Source organism: Lactuca saligna, chromosome 2 (assembly GCF_052625555.1).
Source record: "Lactuca saligna cultivar CGN05327 chromosome 2, ASM5262555v1, whole genome shotgun sequence".
Lineage (NCBI taxonomy): Eukaryota > Viridiplantae > Streptophyta > Magnoliopsida > Asterales > Asteraceae > Lactuca > Lactuca saligna.
The window spans coordinates 51682480-51698976 of record NC_136418.1 but is presented as its reverse complement, the minus strand read 5'-3'; the positions used below and the strand labels follow the sequence as shown (position 1 = coordinate 51698976).

Below are 16497 nucleotides of genomic sequence, written 5' to 3'. Positions count from 1 at the left end.
AGTCGTAGTCCTTGAGAAGTTCTAGCCAGCGTCGTTGCCTCATGTTCAACTCCTTCTGATTAAAGAGATACTGGAGACTCTTATGATCAGTGAAGAGCTTGCACTTCGTGCCGTAGAGGTAATGCCTCCATATCTTTAAGGCGAATACTACCGCTGCCAACTCCAGATCATGAGTGGGGTAGTTCTTTTCGTGCTCTTTCAATTGTCGAGATGCGTATGCTATCACCTTTTCTCTTTGGGTCAGAACACAACCTAACCCGACTCCAGATGCATCACTATAAACTGCGAAATCTTCGACTCCATCGGGTAGAGAAAGTATCGGCGCTTCACATAACTTCTTCTTTAGCTTCTCGAACGCCTCATCATGTTTCTCACTCCATGTATACGTAGCTCCTTTATGGGTCAAAGCTGTTAATGGAGCAGCTATCAAAGAAAAGCCTTGGATAAATCGTCGGTAATATCCGGCTAATCCTAGAAAGCTTCGAATCTCCGTGGGATTCTTCGGACGTTCCCACTTCATTACAGCTTCGATCTTGGCAGGGTCAACCATTATTCCTTCTTGGTTAACAACATGACCCAAGAATTGGACTTCCCGTATCCAAAAGTCGCATTTTGAGAACTTTGCAAAAAGCTTCTCCTTCTTTAACACCTCCAACACTTCTCGTAGATGCTTGCCATGCTCCTCCTGGCTTTTCGAGTAAATGAGAATGTCGTCGATGAACACTATCACAGATTTATCGAGGAATGGTTTACAAACCCTATTCATCAAATCCATGAATGCTGCGGGAGCATTGGTTAGTCCGAACGACATAACCAAGAACTCGTAGTGTCCATATCTTGTTCTGAATGCAGTCTTCTCAATATCCTGCTCTCTCACCTTCAGCTGATGATATCCTGACCTAAGATCGATCTTTGAGAAGTAGCTCGAACCTTGCAGCTGATCGAATAGATCATCAATCCTCGGTAATGGATACTTGTTCTTCACCGTTGCCTTATTCAACTCTCGGTAGTCTATGCACATCCTCATGCTTCCGTCCTTCTTCTTCACGAATAACACCGGAGCTCCCCAGGGTGATGAACTAGGTCGAATGAAACCGCTATCCAACAGCTCCTGAAGTTGCGTCATGAGCTCCTTCATCTCCGTCGGTGCTAATCGGTAAGGTGCCTTTGCTATCGGTGTTGTTCCTGGTAATAAGTCTATACGAAATTCTACTTGCCTATCAGGTGGTAATCCAGGAAGATCTTCGGGAAAGACTTCCGGATAATCGCACACAACCGGTATATTCTGCACCTCTTTCTTTTCTTTCTTAGCATCGATTACGAATGCCAAGTACGATGCACATCCCTTGGACAAACATTTCCTAGCTTTCATCAAGGATATGATTCCAGAACTCACTCTGCGTTTGTCCCCGTACACCATAAATGATTCCTTTCCGGGTGGGTTTATCCTAACTATCTTCTTTCGGCATAATATCTCGGCATCGTTGGCGCTAAGCCAATCCATACCCAAAACGATGTCGAAACCGTTTAACTCTATGGGTAATAGTTCCTCCTGGAATTCGTTTCCGTTTAGGTCAATGACGATGTTCCTAATACGATTACTAACAGGTACGAATTTGCCACTGGCAACTTCTACAATTAGGGCGTTATCAAGTTTTTCTACAGGTAATGCTAATTTCGCACTAAATTTATGCGACACAAAGGAGTAGTTGGCTCCGGAATCAAACAGTACATTTGCAGGCAAACCATTTACAAGAAAGGTACCTGAAGCGACGTCTGCTGCCTCCTTTGCAGCCTCGAGCGTCATCTGGAAGGCTCTCGCCTTCGGCTTTGGTGGTATGTTGGGTCTTCCTGCCTCCTTCTTCTTCGGGCAGTCCTTCAAAATGTGCCCTTCTTCATTACACCCATAACAGGCCTTCTGGTTAAGAGTGCATTCGTTGGCATAGTGCCCAGGCTTTCCGCATTTGTAACAAGTGACCCCTCCATCACACTTCCCAGAGTGCTTCTTCTTGCACTTGTCACACCACTTTGCTTCTGATCCTCCTCCTCTCGAACTAGACTTCGAGAATCTACCTTTCTTACCGGACCTCGAGGATCCGTCAAATTTCCGTTTCTCTCCCACTTCCGCTCTCTCCAGACCCTTTTCTCGTATCTGGGTCTCCACATTCTTAGCAGCCCAGATGGCAGCTTTCAAAGTGGTAGTTTGCTTGACCATTGGGCCGAAGTCCGCTGGTAATCCGAGGGCAAATTTGTTAACCTTGGAGAGTTCAGTTGGGACGAGGTGAGGAACAAGCTTCATTTTCTCAGTAAAGCTTGCAGCGTATTCAGTAACGCTCATTCTTCCCTTCTTCAGATTCTGGAATTCGTTGCTGATCTCCAGAAGATCCTGCTCAGAGCAGTATTGCATCTTCAACTGTACCAGAAAATCCTCCCACGACATTTTGCTTGCTTCACCTTTGGGCATTGAATCAGCTAATAGCTTCCACCAGCTTAGTACTCCAGATTTCAATAGAGGAACTGCAAGAGCAGTCTTCTGCCTATTGCTACACTCGCAACTCTCAAACATTGTCTCCATCTCAGAGATCCAGTTCATGACTTCCACCGGCGTCGGGCTTCCGGATAGACTCGGTGGCTTGGATGCCATGAAATCCTTGTATTTGCATCCACGTCCATCATTTCCTCCATCCTGGTGGTTTTGCCTAACTATCGGTGGGTTGGCTTGACCAATAGTCCCACTGTAGTTTCCTTCTTCAGTCTGCCCTTCGTTCAACTCGGGCTGTTCGAGCTGAATAGTCGCTTCCTCTCGATTTTGCTGGAGCAAACGCCTGGTTTCCTCCATTTGACGATCCAACATTGCCTGGATCATCGCTTGCACTCCGGCCATCGTTATTGGTCCGGCAGCGGCTTCCACAACTGGTATTTGCTCGATCACGGGGGGTTGGTGTCCGTTCCCATTTGCGTTTACGTTTCCGCTACGGGTCCTTACCATCTTGATCTATATACCGAATAAGGTGGATTTAGATCTTTATTTAGGATAGACGTTTTAAATCGTCCTTATCACTCCGAAACGTTTACATGCTAGTTCTAATATCGTAGTCGTACGTTTAGAATCCTAAACACATAAGGTTCCAGATCCGGTCGGCAACAGACCATAGATCCCGAACAAAATAACAGCATATCATGCATAAAACATTTAGCACATAAAAGCATTTTAGGCACAATTCCTAAAATAAGCTAGTGCTCACACCTCACAATCATCGCTTAGCATTCTAAGTTTAAGTCTAGAAATCCTACAAATTCCTAGTTCGCTTAAACTAATGCTCTGATACCAACTGTGACATCCCCAAAATCACGGCCAGAAAAGACCGGTTTTGTTTATACTTTATTTCAAAATCAGAGTTATCTTTTAATAAAAGGGTTGCGGAATTTGTCCCAAAACAATAATATGATAAAGATTTATCAAAAGCATTTCCATAGAAATGTATTTCATTAAAAGACTCGGGATGTCATGTTCGTACAGATCAAAAGTATAAACAGTACAATATAAGCCTTACTACATTATTTCATATCTACAGGCCTATATCCGTAATCCCTCGTCCAAAACATCACACCTATGCTCATGCGCCACTACCTGTAATGCATAAAACTGAGTGGGTCAGGCTTGGGAGCCTGGTGAGCACATAGGGTTTTCAACCCACAATAAGTTTATTAATTTCATCAATCAACAATAACCCGATTACCCGTTCCCGTTATCCTCACTTTACGTCCCTAAACACCTATCATAAGGGACCTAGCCTAAGGATCATCATCGGGACGGACACTACTGCTAAGGGGATTCCTCAGCAATAAATGTCCTAATAGGCAACCATGTGGGGGATGGAGTACACCGGTGAACACATCGTTCACAACACCTACAGGTTGCGAGCCTGCTAGTGTTCCACTGGACTGTCTAGAAGAGTCCGTGGTCGTCATCTATACTCCGCTAGATGACTGGATCAACAACAACAACATCGAGGCCTCTCATCATTTTATCACACATCACCTATTACATCTACCCATGTTTTACCCCAACATTTTCGTAGATATAAAATACATATACAGTTTAAATCATTGAAAACATGTATGACAACGTTCATCTAGCATAGATAGCTAGTATTCAGATAATATGCACACATAGCACGTAATTTATATAAAATACTTCATATCTATGTGTAAGTTGAAGGTAACTATGCACTCACCGGAAAAGGTGGTGATTCCGAACTCAGACAGCGCTTCGCTTCTTAAAAAGAATTTTTCTTCGACGAAACCTAGTATTATTACCACTAGAGTTTAGTTTATTATTCGTCGAGACTAATTAATAGTCTAGCTATTATTATTATTATATAAGCGTCAAAAAAAAATACTTATATAACCCATAATAATAGCCCAAGTATTTATTATAAGTTCCTAATAACGTTACTATAATTAAATAAAAGTTATATTAAAAATAGCGTAGGCGTAGCTCACTTACAGCGGGTTTTATAGAAAACCGGGCTTTGCTTGGAGCAGCGTTCCCGAGCCGAAAAGCTCTTCTTCTCAGAGCCTTCGAGCACTCCGGGGCTTCCGCCTCGTGCTAGGGAGGTTCCCTAGGCTTTTCGGGGGATTTCGGGGCTAGAGAGAGGTTCTAGAGAGAGAGAGAGAGTAAAGAGAAGAAAGAATGGGAAAGGTGTGAAGAAAATGAGGGTGGGAGAGGTGGTATTTATAGGGTGAAATGTGGCTGAACTTGGTGCCACATGTCACCATCTGGTGGCAAGCCTTGGGGAGAAAGCAATGGCCAAGATTGTGCCACATCACCCATTTTCGCACAGCACACTTCCGACTTCTAAAATCCGTAACTTTCACATACGACCTCCGTTTTTTACGTTCTTTATATCCACGCGTAGGTAATAATAAGATCTACAACTTTCATTTTGACACCGTCAGCTAATTCTCGACCGATCTTAAATTTAACAGTACAAGGAGATTATACTGTTAAACGTCTGCGTAAAATTAATAACTTCTACATACGGACTCTGTTTTTGTCTGTCTTTTTACCGTTGATTTCCTATTAATGAGATCTTCAACTCTCATTTATGTTGCGTAAGCCAAAAACCGCTCGAACTAAAATTCGAGTTTCAGGCCGTGCACTGCTAAGCCGAATCTTAGAAAAATCATAACTTCTTCATACGAAGTCAGATTTGGGTGTTCTTTTTATCGATGTTCTTAGTTTAACATATTCTACGACTTTTGTTTAGATTGCTAAGGCTAAAAAGTCTTCTATCGTAAATTCACTATTTACGTTTCCCGGTGTCGTGCCGGTTTTGTCGTAAAACTTCGGCGGACCATAACTTCTTCTTTATAGCTCGGATTTCGGCATTCTTTATATGCACGGAAACCTTGAGACATATTCTACAACTTTATGTAGAGATATCGGGATTATCTCACACTTTAATTTTGACGCTCATTTTTATTCTTTATTAATTATACATTTATAATTAAATAATAAACACATAAACACACATAATTCACATAATACTCAAATATTTCATATTTATTACTTCAAAAAGAGTTACAATAGTTGACCTAGACTATTACATTGACAAAAATGCTTAGCCCTGAAAACCCGGGCGTTACACAATTCCTCGGATTCTCTACGCAGAATCCTTTGCTTTTCGAGTTCTGCAATGACCGCTGGGTCCACAGATTCCCCTTCCTTGGGAATTGGATTATCTGGAATTGGTGGCAGTTTTGGGTCCAACACAAAGGAGAGCTTCAAGACATGAAGCATGAACTTGACCTTTTCGGCCCAACGAGTGTAGTTTTGACCATCGAATTGGTCAAGTTTGGCAAACTCTTGGTTCATGAAGTGGAGGCTAGCAGTAGTGTCCATTAGTCTGTTGATTGATCACAATATAAGAACCTTTAAGATTGTTGTATATCAAATCAAAAGACACGCAAGGAAACCGACAAATAATATTGTGAATTATATGTCGATTAGTTGCGAATAATAAATTCAATTATTATTATTAAATTTACCAAGTTTCGTCCGAAACCAGATCTATCCTTCTCGATTAGATCTGATTGTAAGAAAGGTAGAAGAAGACTGTCTTGTTATTGGACGAATTAACCACAAGACAGAAAAGTAAAACCGACCTATTGATTGCTGACTTGATCTTGAAGCAACTGCACGGATCAGATTCCTGTCCTTAAAGGTTCTTACTTCGCTTGTATTGGCTGTAAGTAACAGAGTAAAACCCCAGGATTTAATGCAGCTAGATCGATATTCCAACAGCACTGGAAATCGACAAACACAAAGCGACTACTCAGAAACTAGAAGAAAAACGCAGAGAGAGGGAGAGAGCTTTGAGAATTCGTGTGTGTTCTGAATGGCTCCTAGAGGGCAATATTTATAGGTATCGAAACCCTAGAAGGCATAAACCGGGCCCCCATAGGCCGGCCCCAGAAACCCTAGGGCGACAGCTTGCTCTCCAAGCAAGCCGTTTCCTGATCCTTCTAGAATGCCCCGATGACTTATCCATTACGAAGTCAACGCCGGTCAACCACTTGACCGGGTCGGTCAAATCGGCTTGACCCGAACTCACCAAAAATAAAAGCTCCTCAGCTCCCAGCGACCAATGCGTCGTGCGCCTAAATCGCGACATTTCGCGCACTCGCGGCGTCGGCTAGTGCTAGGCTAGGCTAGGCGCGCGCGTGGGCTTGGCCCATTCCTTTGATCCACTAAAGCCTTTGAAGGCTTACCAAGGGAATAGGCTTATAAACCCTCAAATGTTTCTTCTCCCCACCAATGTGGGATACAAAGGAAATTGCCAACTTGCAATTCCTTTATATATATATATATATATATATATATATATATATATATATATATATATATATATATATATATATATATATATATATAAGTTCCAACAGATGATGTTTTGGATGAGGTTGATTATGAAATGTTGAGGCGTCAAATAAAGAAACAAGATCAGATAACAAGAAAGGTAATGTGCCTTCCAAGCTTGAAAAGGTTCTCCTTTCGTTATAAAATAGGTCATAAAATCCAAAACATCAATGAAAAGTTACTTAAGATCAATACAGAAGCAGACAGTTTAGGACTACAAGATGAACACCCTGCAGGCCCTGTTCTAGATCATCTCTATTGGAGAGAGACTGTTCCAAATCAAGAAGAATTTAAAATTGTTGGGAGGGATAATGATAAACTCCATATCATTGAACTTTTAACCCAATCAAGAAAAGAAGAAAAGCTTAGCATTGTTCCCATTGTGGGAATGGGCGAGATTGGGAAGACCACTTTGGCTAAGTCGGTCTACAATGATAAAAAGATCGAGCAACATTTTGATGTTAAAGCATGGTTGTGTGTGTCGGTTAAGGTTGACATCAATACACTTCTTGCCAAGATCTACGAATCTCTTGACAAAAAGAAACCTACCTCGGACTTAAGGACCAATTTAATTGGAAGTCTTAACGAGCAATTGACATCAAAAAGATATTTGCTCGTCTTAGATGACGTTTGGATCGAAAAAAGGCCATACTGGGAAGAGTTTAGGAGTTGTATGCTAAATGTAAGCTCACAAAATGGAAGTGGCATTCTTGTCACTACACGGAAGCTTGAAATCGGAACTCATGATATGCACATGGATTCATGCCTTTTAAAAGGTCTTTCCGATGATCATTGTTGCGACATCTTCAGAGAAAGAGTGTTTGTGGCAGGCACATCATCCTCTCTAGAACTGGAGGAGATAGGCCATGAGATTGTAAAAAAATGTGGTGGTTTACCATTGCTATTAAATGTAATAGGTGGCATGTTGGCACATTACAGTGACATAGAGAAGTGGTTGGCCATCAAAAATAGCAAAGTTTTGGATCTGGAAGAAGAAAGGGATAGAGTTCAAAAGAGTTTGGAACTGAGCTTTGATAATCTCCCCAATTCTATCGTCAAGCAATGTTTTGTATATTGTTCCATCTTTAAGAAAGATACGGTCATGGAAAGGGAAGAATTGGTCCGGATTTGGATGGCTTTAAGGTTGGTTCAAGCGGATGAGGAAAGAAACAAGGAGATGGAGGATGTGGGGAATGATATTTTTCAAATTTTGGTCAGCAATTCGTTGTTCCAAGATGTTGAAAGGGATGAGTATGGTCACATCACTCGTTGTAGCATGCACGATCTGGTGCATGATCTTTCATTATTACTTTCAAAACATGAAAGCCTATGTCTGGAGGATGCGACAAATGATGATATTGCATGTATGCCTCAGGTTAAACATCTTGCCTTTTACCAAAAACAGAACATTAAACTGGTAGCAGAGGTTTCTATGTTCATTGAAAGGAATACAGAGGCTAGAACTTTGCATACATTGTTCATCGAAGGTGAAGTTGATATGAAATTTCCATTTCAACGATTAAAGTGCATACGAATCCTACAACTCAAATGTTATTTAATACGGGAGTTAGACGATTCAATTGGAAGGTTGGTGCATCTCAGGTATCTGGATTTGGCATATACGAAAATCCGTGTTCTTCCTGAATCTATTGGTAAATTATACCACTTGCAAACTCTAAAATTGTCTGACGACATTGAGCAGTTTCCAGAAGCCATAAGAAATTTGATAAGCCTGCGATATTTCCAGTGTGACAAAAACATTCCTGCCAATATCGTAGGACAACTGACTTCTCTTCAAACTTTGCCTTGCTTCATATTGCTTAGAAGGAAGAGACATGGTATAGAAGAGCTACGCCATTTGAATAACCTTAGTGGAAGGCTTTGTATCTCCAAACTAGAGAATGTTAGGAGCAAAGAGGATGCTTTCAAGGCAGACTTATCCAGAAAGAAAAATTTATACGAGATCGAATTGGAATGGAGTCGGGACCGTGGAGGTGCCAACAAAAACGAGAAGGATGTATTAGAAGGTTTGCAACCCCCTAGAGATGTAAAAGAATTGGAAATTACAAGATTTTATGGTGATAATTTTCCAGAATGGGTAATGAAGATGGCAATCGATATCGAAGGGAAATGGACGCCCCTTGACAAGCTCGTGTCAATCACATTATATGACTGTAGGAGCTGCCTCTCTCTTCCGACGCTTGAGCACCTACCACATCTTCAGAATCTTCTGTTAATACAAATGGACAGCTTGACATGCTTAAGGAGTTCCGATGTTATCGGGTCAACGAAACCTTTGTCTCTATCGTTGAGATCGCTCGGACTGTATTTTTTGGAAAGACTGGAAAAGTGGATAGACGGAGAACCCAACAGCTCAAAAACGATATCGCCTGTCCTCGAGAAGTTGGATATTTATGTTTGCCCAAAGATTATCTGCTTAGATGAATACCATCCCCATCCTCTTGTTTCCTTACGCATATCTCAGTGCACAGGTCTGGTGTCCATTAAGAGCATACAAGGCCTCACATCTCTTGAATGTTTAGAAATTTTCATGTGTCCCAGTCTTTCAGATATAACCAATTTACCTAACCAGTGTCATTCTTTGAAGACTTTGTCTATTAACAATTATGACAAACTGACTTCCTTGCCTCACGGAATGTTCAACTGTTTTGCCTTCTTAAATGAGTTGACACTTGGTCCGTTCTCAAAGGAGCTCGATTCTTTCCCGAGTCTCCAAGGCATCGAGAAGTTAAGTAACCACCTTCAGTCGTTAGAATTGAGAGGTTGGGATCATTGGGAGTTAATGCCAGAAGAACTACAACACCTCACCTCACTGGCTTTGTTATGCATAAATAGATTCGGAATAAAAGAACTGCCCATGTGGTTAACCAACATTTCATCTATCCGAAAATTGAGGTTCAATAATTGCAAGGGGCTAAATAAAGAAACAGTTAGACGGGGAGCGCCACGGGAAGCCACTGATGTTAGACTAAATTATGGAAGAGTGTTAATTAATTAGTTATTTGAGTGTGTTGGTTGGTGTATATAGATATGTTGTTTAAATCAGATCATTCCTCCTCTTGGCTCTTGCTTAATAATAAACTCTCTTCTAGTTTTCTCCTCCCTTGTGATCCAATTGTACCGACACATTTGTCTTGTCAAGTATAAGAGAAAAGTACAAAACACGGGTAAAAGAACATTATATAAATGTAATACTAAATATCCCAAAACTCTTCTCTCACTTATAACTTACAGCTACCAATTTTTAATCCAGTTGGTCGACCAATTTTGGCAACTTTCTGTTGTGCTCATCATTCTTTCATAATTCATCATTTGACCAATTCATCGCATGATGGCTCTCGTCCATTGTAACTGACATCTACTATACTACTAATTTGTTGTTTTGAAATATACCCTGCAATGCAATCTTACAAAATGATTTGATATCCATGTTATTTGTGTTATTAACTTGGAAAGGTTTATGCAACTCAATTGATGTCCGGTATTATTAGTTCTATTGGTCATAAAGCTAAAGTTTAAGCTCTTGGCCTGTTAATCTAAAAAATTTGAGGGCCACAGAATAAAGCAGAGGGACTGATGCTGTCAAGTGCTAAAAGTTGGAGGTGGCTGAGGATATCAGAAGTTATTAAAAAGCTGTTCCCATATCGATGTGTACAGTCGATGGTCGTATTCTATGCTTCGTTATCTGTTACTATAAAACAAGTGTACAATATAGATTAAAAATTAATTAGATATCTTTCTCATATTTATTGTTTCTATACAAAAATAATCATATCTTGATTAGGAGCAATGTTTAAATTTGTTATTACATGGTCTCATCTCGGCCAACTGGGCAATATGATATTAATTAGGTTGTGGTTTCCTTCTTTAATCTTACAACTCCAGCCTTCTGCCATATCACAAATTATAACAATTGCTATAAGTAAAATGTAATATGATCTACAAACGAATAAAAGCAATGAGTGCTTTACTATAATTTTACCATTTTTAACAACCAATTTAGTAAACAATAGCATAAATTTGTATCAATATGAAAAATGGCTACACAGATAGGCAAAAAAAATCCATTTTTGCTGCATACATTGGAAAAAAGATGCAGCTTCACTACAAAAATAAGTGTTTTGCCATCATATTAAAACAGTTAGAGAAAAAAATCATCCCAAATAGGCATGAATGAAAAGCCATATTCTAGAAACAGTTGGGTATTTATTCAATCTTTAAAACTGCAAACTGAAAGTTAAGTTATTTTTATCTTTGCCAACATGATCTTGATCCTATCAAAGTCATTTCACTTCTTCTGGACAATTAGATTTTTACCCACTTGTTCTTAACATCTGCAATTAATCAATATTCAGGTATCTAACAACCCACAAGAACCTATCAATAAAAAAAAGGATCAATGAACTAAATTAATCAAAAAAGAGAACATCATAAAAAGCATTCTAGACACAGCTTCTTCGATATAAACATACCCATTTACCACACATTTAACAAGATCAAATGTCCTTGGAAATGTGTTGAGCAACATAATTTGTTATTTCCCAAACATTTCTCAAGTATCCTCCGGCTAACTTGAACATGGTAAAGATCAATTAGCTCTGTGAAATTCAAAATGAAACATGGTTACAACAGCCAAAGTACAAATTTGCTCCCTATGAGTCCTAATTTAACCCTTAGCTCAACAAATACAAAATCGAACATAATACTGTAGTTGGGGCTTCTGAAATCACACAAGACAGAGATATGCATGCATATTAAGTAAGAAGGAAATCCAGTAAGCATATTCAAAAAAATCACGTCATTAGAAATATCCTCACTCTAAATCACGAAATCAGATTTGCCGAGATCAGTCACGACATCCAAATGTCAAGTAAAATTGGGAACAGGGAGAACGATCTTACATGATTCTCGATGAAATCTGTAGATGAAAAGGAACGATAGCACTAACATATTTTTTTCGATGTTCGGATGCCTTATCTGCATTGATATAGATGTCATTTGATTTCAGTACCCCTTCTTTTAGAGGCAGCTCTCATTTTGCGAGTCTGTGGACTAACCTTCAACAAATCAAAACCAAATTCAGAACGAAAATCTAGAACTAGAACATAAAATCACAAATTGGTTGACGGAGGTGAGCGCATCACCGAGGATGAGAAGGAAGCACCGGCGGTAGGGTAGCCGAAATCGCCTGAGAGCTAGGGCTCGGAAGGTTAAGAGGGTGTTTGCATTTTGCAATACTTACTAACTCGACTTAATTTTTAAAATGTTTTTAAATGTTCTTTCTTTTTGGCAAGAAGAAAATTGACATTTTTTAGAAATCTGGAATCGTAGATTTTTGATATTTTTGGTGTATTGGAAACATATTTTAAAAACTGTTTTTGGGAAAAATTATGTCAATTTTTTTTTTTTTTTGTGAAAATTAACTTTTTACTCTCAAGCACCGTCTAAGTGGAACCAAAGAAGTGGGAGTTGTCCTCATTTTTGAAATAAATAGGAAATTAAATTTTAAAATTTTAAAAATACTTTGATTAAAGGTTTTAGAGTTTTATACAGTCTTACGTAAAGGGACAATGAATTTAATTTTTGAGTAAATTAAGTAGATTTCATAATGCACATTTAATCATTATTTTTAAAAATTAACTTGGATCATTCATTACATTGTTCAAAGTTGTACGTTTCAAACTGATAGTTTAAATTTATACATATCATCACTTATCAAACATGAAGGGACTATAATGCCTCTTTTAATTTTATTTTTTCAGTTATTAAACATTTTTTATTATTTTTAATTATTAAAAATATTTTTCTATATTGTTGAAAATACTTGATCACCACTACCACTAATTTACACCACTGGAAAACCCACTACAACCACTTAAAGCAGATTCGACTAAAAAACCTCACTAGCACCGACAATAAATTCCTAAATAAAAAACTATTGTAGATTCATGCACAACCCTTCTATCCTCCCTACATACTACATATTTGGCTTCACCACCACCCATTGTTTCTGACCATGTATTCATCGGAAAACCAACATATAGAAAAACCCCCTACTCGATATTGTAGTACGTTATCTACCGCCAGAAAACTTGCAACTGAAATCTATTTATGCATTGAGAAAGACCAACATTGTGGTTGAAATCCTATGTTTTTTCCACCCATCACCGAAGATCCGACACCTTTGTTTTTTTTTCTTCAAGGAAGATTCTGGATCTTACCTTTTTCTGGTAGAGATCTAATACCGGTGGAAAAAATCAAGCAAAAATCGATCCATTGTTGATGGTGCAGAAATGGAACGGTGACGGATTAATGATTAAGGCGATTTAGTTTTGTAAGATATATATGGAAAATGAGATAAGTAGAGGGTCGTTTCAAATATATTTTGGGTCCAGGACGAGAGAAAACAATAAACCCTTAAAAAACACAAATGTCATCAAGCTTTTTATAATAAATCAATAATTAAAAGAAAATTATTTGTATTATCTTCTAAATATAACAATTTCCATAAAAAATTTGGGGCCCTTTAAAAGATGGGTCCTGGACGGTCGTCCCTATCGCCCACCCTCTGGGATGGGCTTGGATAAGTGGCGGTGATGCTAACAACGACAAAGAATGGATCTAAATCAGATGGAGGAGGGCTTTACGATATCTTTGGATCTGCATATAGCATATTAAAGCAACGTTGGTGGTGGTTGGAGAGGTCTAGTGTTGCCGAAAAATGCTTGAAAGAGAAATAGAAGAGAGAATGGTAGCCCGATAAATAGAGAAGAAGAGGGCAGGGTGAGAGTGTTGGAGATAAAGATGGGATAGGGAAGGGGTGGGTGGGACTAAAAGTGTAATTTACTCTTATTTTTTATAATAAAAAATTCAATAACTAAAAAATAAATATAAAAGAAATCAAAAAAGAAATAAATAAGGGCAAAATTATCTTTTTATGTCCGGGGATGTAAGCGGGTAACTTTTAAACAAACAAGGAACAGTCCAAATTAAATTTTGAAAATAGGAACCAAACGTACCTTTTGGCACTTACACGAGGGACAATTAGAATAATTTACTCTTAATTTTTTTTGCCAACTATTATTTAATTCATTATGTACGGTGTAACAGAACATCGTTTGTAAGTAATATAAACAAAATTATATCTTAAGAAAATTAATATAAATAAATGAATATAAAAATAAATTTTGTAAGAGACCAAACATATAATTTTTAAATATACTAAAGGACCAAAATCATAAATTACAAAATACAATAATTAAACTTTAAAATTATAAACATAAAAACCATTAGATAAAATTTACTTGAAGGAAAAAAATATGAATATTAAAACGTGCTATTTTCATAAATAAATTCTGTATTTCTAAATAAAAAGTTATTTTAAAACTTGTATTATATAATATCAAAATAGTAAGTTGATTAAAATTTAAATATATATGCTCTAGAAATAACAACAGTAAATACTTTTCTCAAACTCAGTGAGTGAGTGTGTATGTGTGTGTGTGTGTGTGTATATATATATATATATATATATATATATATATATATATATATATATATATATTATACTTTATAAAACATTTTTAGTCAAATTGTCACAACTAGAAATTCTATGTCTTGTAATCACTATACTCAATTAAATGTTGAAATCAAAAACTCAAAAACAAGTATGATGTTTACTCAATGGGAAGCTAAACCCCAATTCACTACATCAAACAATTGGAAAACCCTAGAAGTTCTTGTTAAGTCTATTTTGGACTAGAACTTCCTTATTGGATCCAAAGGGACCAATAAGCTTCCAATTGGACTATCATGGGCTTAGAACCCTAATTGGGCTCTAATTGGACCCACATCTATTTATTTCAACATTGTGAGCCATGTTGGACCTAGAATGGAATAAATACAAAATTTTGAACCATGATTAACTTAAACTAGCCCAACAAAATGTAAAAATCATACTATACTTCTTTTGGGACTAAAAACCATTCAACTTAACATCTACATGGGTTAGGACATTAAAGCCCAATTTTTTTTTTTCCTTTCCATTTATAATTCTCGGCCCATAAGCCCAAAACCAAGAAGGAAGAGTGATTTAAGCCTTGCCACCTCACTTATATCCCACATATCTCCATGCATGGACCAACATGCAACAAGGAATGTCAACTCAACTCTCTCTCTCTTCTCTTCTTCTTGAACTCGGCCGAGAGCAACACCCACACACACACAAAACACTCACAAACTCTCTCTAAAATCACTCAAGACTTCTTCCTCTTCTCCATCCAAAATCTCGAAATTTAGGAAGCATTCAAGGAAGTTCTTCCACAAAATCATCATCTAAGGTAAGGTTTTGCTTGGATCTATGACTTGTATTCCTTATTTATCAAAAATCTCTTCCTAATCCATGCAAAAACCATGATCTTGCACTCTAGAAACCCCATAAACTCGAAAATTTCATCAAGGAGTGCAAAGGCCAAAAATCACTTCATTTCTTCCATTCTTTCTTCAAAAACCGAATCAACACCCAAGGTGAGTTTCATATCCCCTTATTTTCGGTTTTTATGAGTTTTTGTGGGGGAGAATACAAGAAAAAGTGTAGATCCATCATTATGTGTATGTTGTGGTTGATTTCTATGCTTATGTGTATGTTTTGTATGATTTTGATGATAGATTTAGTATGAAATGCTAAAAACCGAGACTTATATCCTATTATGGCATAAAATATACTACTTCATTGCAAAGTATACTAAGAAAATGGTTAAATAGCTTGACAACACTTAACTTGGGCTAAAAACTCATTTTTTTGACATAAAATGTTGAAAATACAAAGTTAAAGGGCCTAAAGTGAAATATTTCGAAATCTAATGGGTAAGATGAGTCAAAACAGTTTACACAATGTATTTTCTGAAAATATACTATTTAGAGGGTTAAAAACATAAATTCCAAGCTTATTGGGCTAAATATGACATTTTCGGCCCAATAAGGCCCAAGATGCGAAAATTTCTAAATTGGAGGACCAAAACTGCATTTTTCTGTAAAACAGTGGACTATAAGTGTTCCATATGCCTTTCAAAGGTTTAAAATGCTTTTCAAATTTAAAAGGGACCAAAGTTGTAAAATTTTTCCAAATTGGGTCAAAAATGTAAAAGTTGCGAAAAAGAGGGGCTATAACCGAGAAAACTGAAGTTTCAAGGGCTTAAACTGTTTTCTATGATAAATATGCTGGAAAATACTTATTTCAATAAATTTTGGTATAAAAATGTCAAGAAAATTGATTTAAGGACCAAACCGGAAAGTTTTTAAATAAAGGGGTGAAAAGGGTAAATTCTACAATTAAGGAGGGGCTGAAAACAGAAAATCTTCAAGGCTAGCTAATACATGCAATTTGACCAATTGATGGTACCACGCTTGTCGACGAAATACAATACACTACAATACCAAAAATCGTTGTTAAACGAATTGGTTCGGTCTCTAACCAATAAAAATCCAAAACCACTAACACGACAACATTACGACATTTTGATTCATAACTAATAACGATGGAGAATTCACTA

General features: G+C 37.7%; 1 protein-coding gene and 1 long non-coding RNA gene across 6 annotated transcripts; one reads left to right on the top strand and one right to left on the bottom strand.

Moving 5' to 3' along the window:
- Positions 1-5702: 5702 nt before the first annotated feature.
- Positions 5703-9944, top strand: LOC145029720 (putative disease resistance protein RGA4). The gene is made up of 2 exons (XM_078978198.1): positions 5703-5763; positions 6952-9944. The coding sequence occupies exons 1-2, from the start codon at positions 5703-5705 to the stop codon at positions 9942-9944; spliced, it is 3054 nt and encodes a 1017-aa protein (XP_078834324.1).
- A 495-nt stretch (positions 9945-10439) lies between these two features.
- On the bottom strand, positions 10440-12262 carry LOC145030951 (uncharacterized). Of its 5 annotated transcripts, XR_013676760.1 has the most exons (4): positions 12091-12221; positions 11419-12003; positions 10756-10835; positions 10440-10637 (listed from the first exon to the last, which is right to left on the bottom strand). It is a non-coding gene; the product is annotated as an uncharacterized LOC145030951 (long non-coding RNA). The 5 variants fall into 5 exon arrangements; XR_013676759.1 differs by lacking the exon at positions 10440-10637 and having other exon boundaries at positions 10663-10835; XR_013676758.1 differs by lacking the exons at positions 10440-10637; positions 10756-10835 and adding an exon at positions 10945-11323.
- Between the last annotated feature and the right edge of the window lie 4235 nt (positions 12263-16497).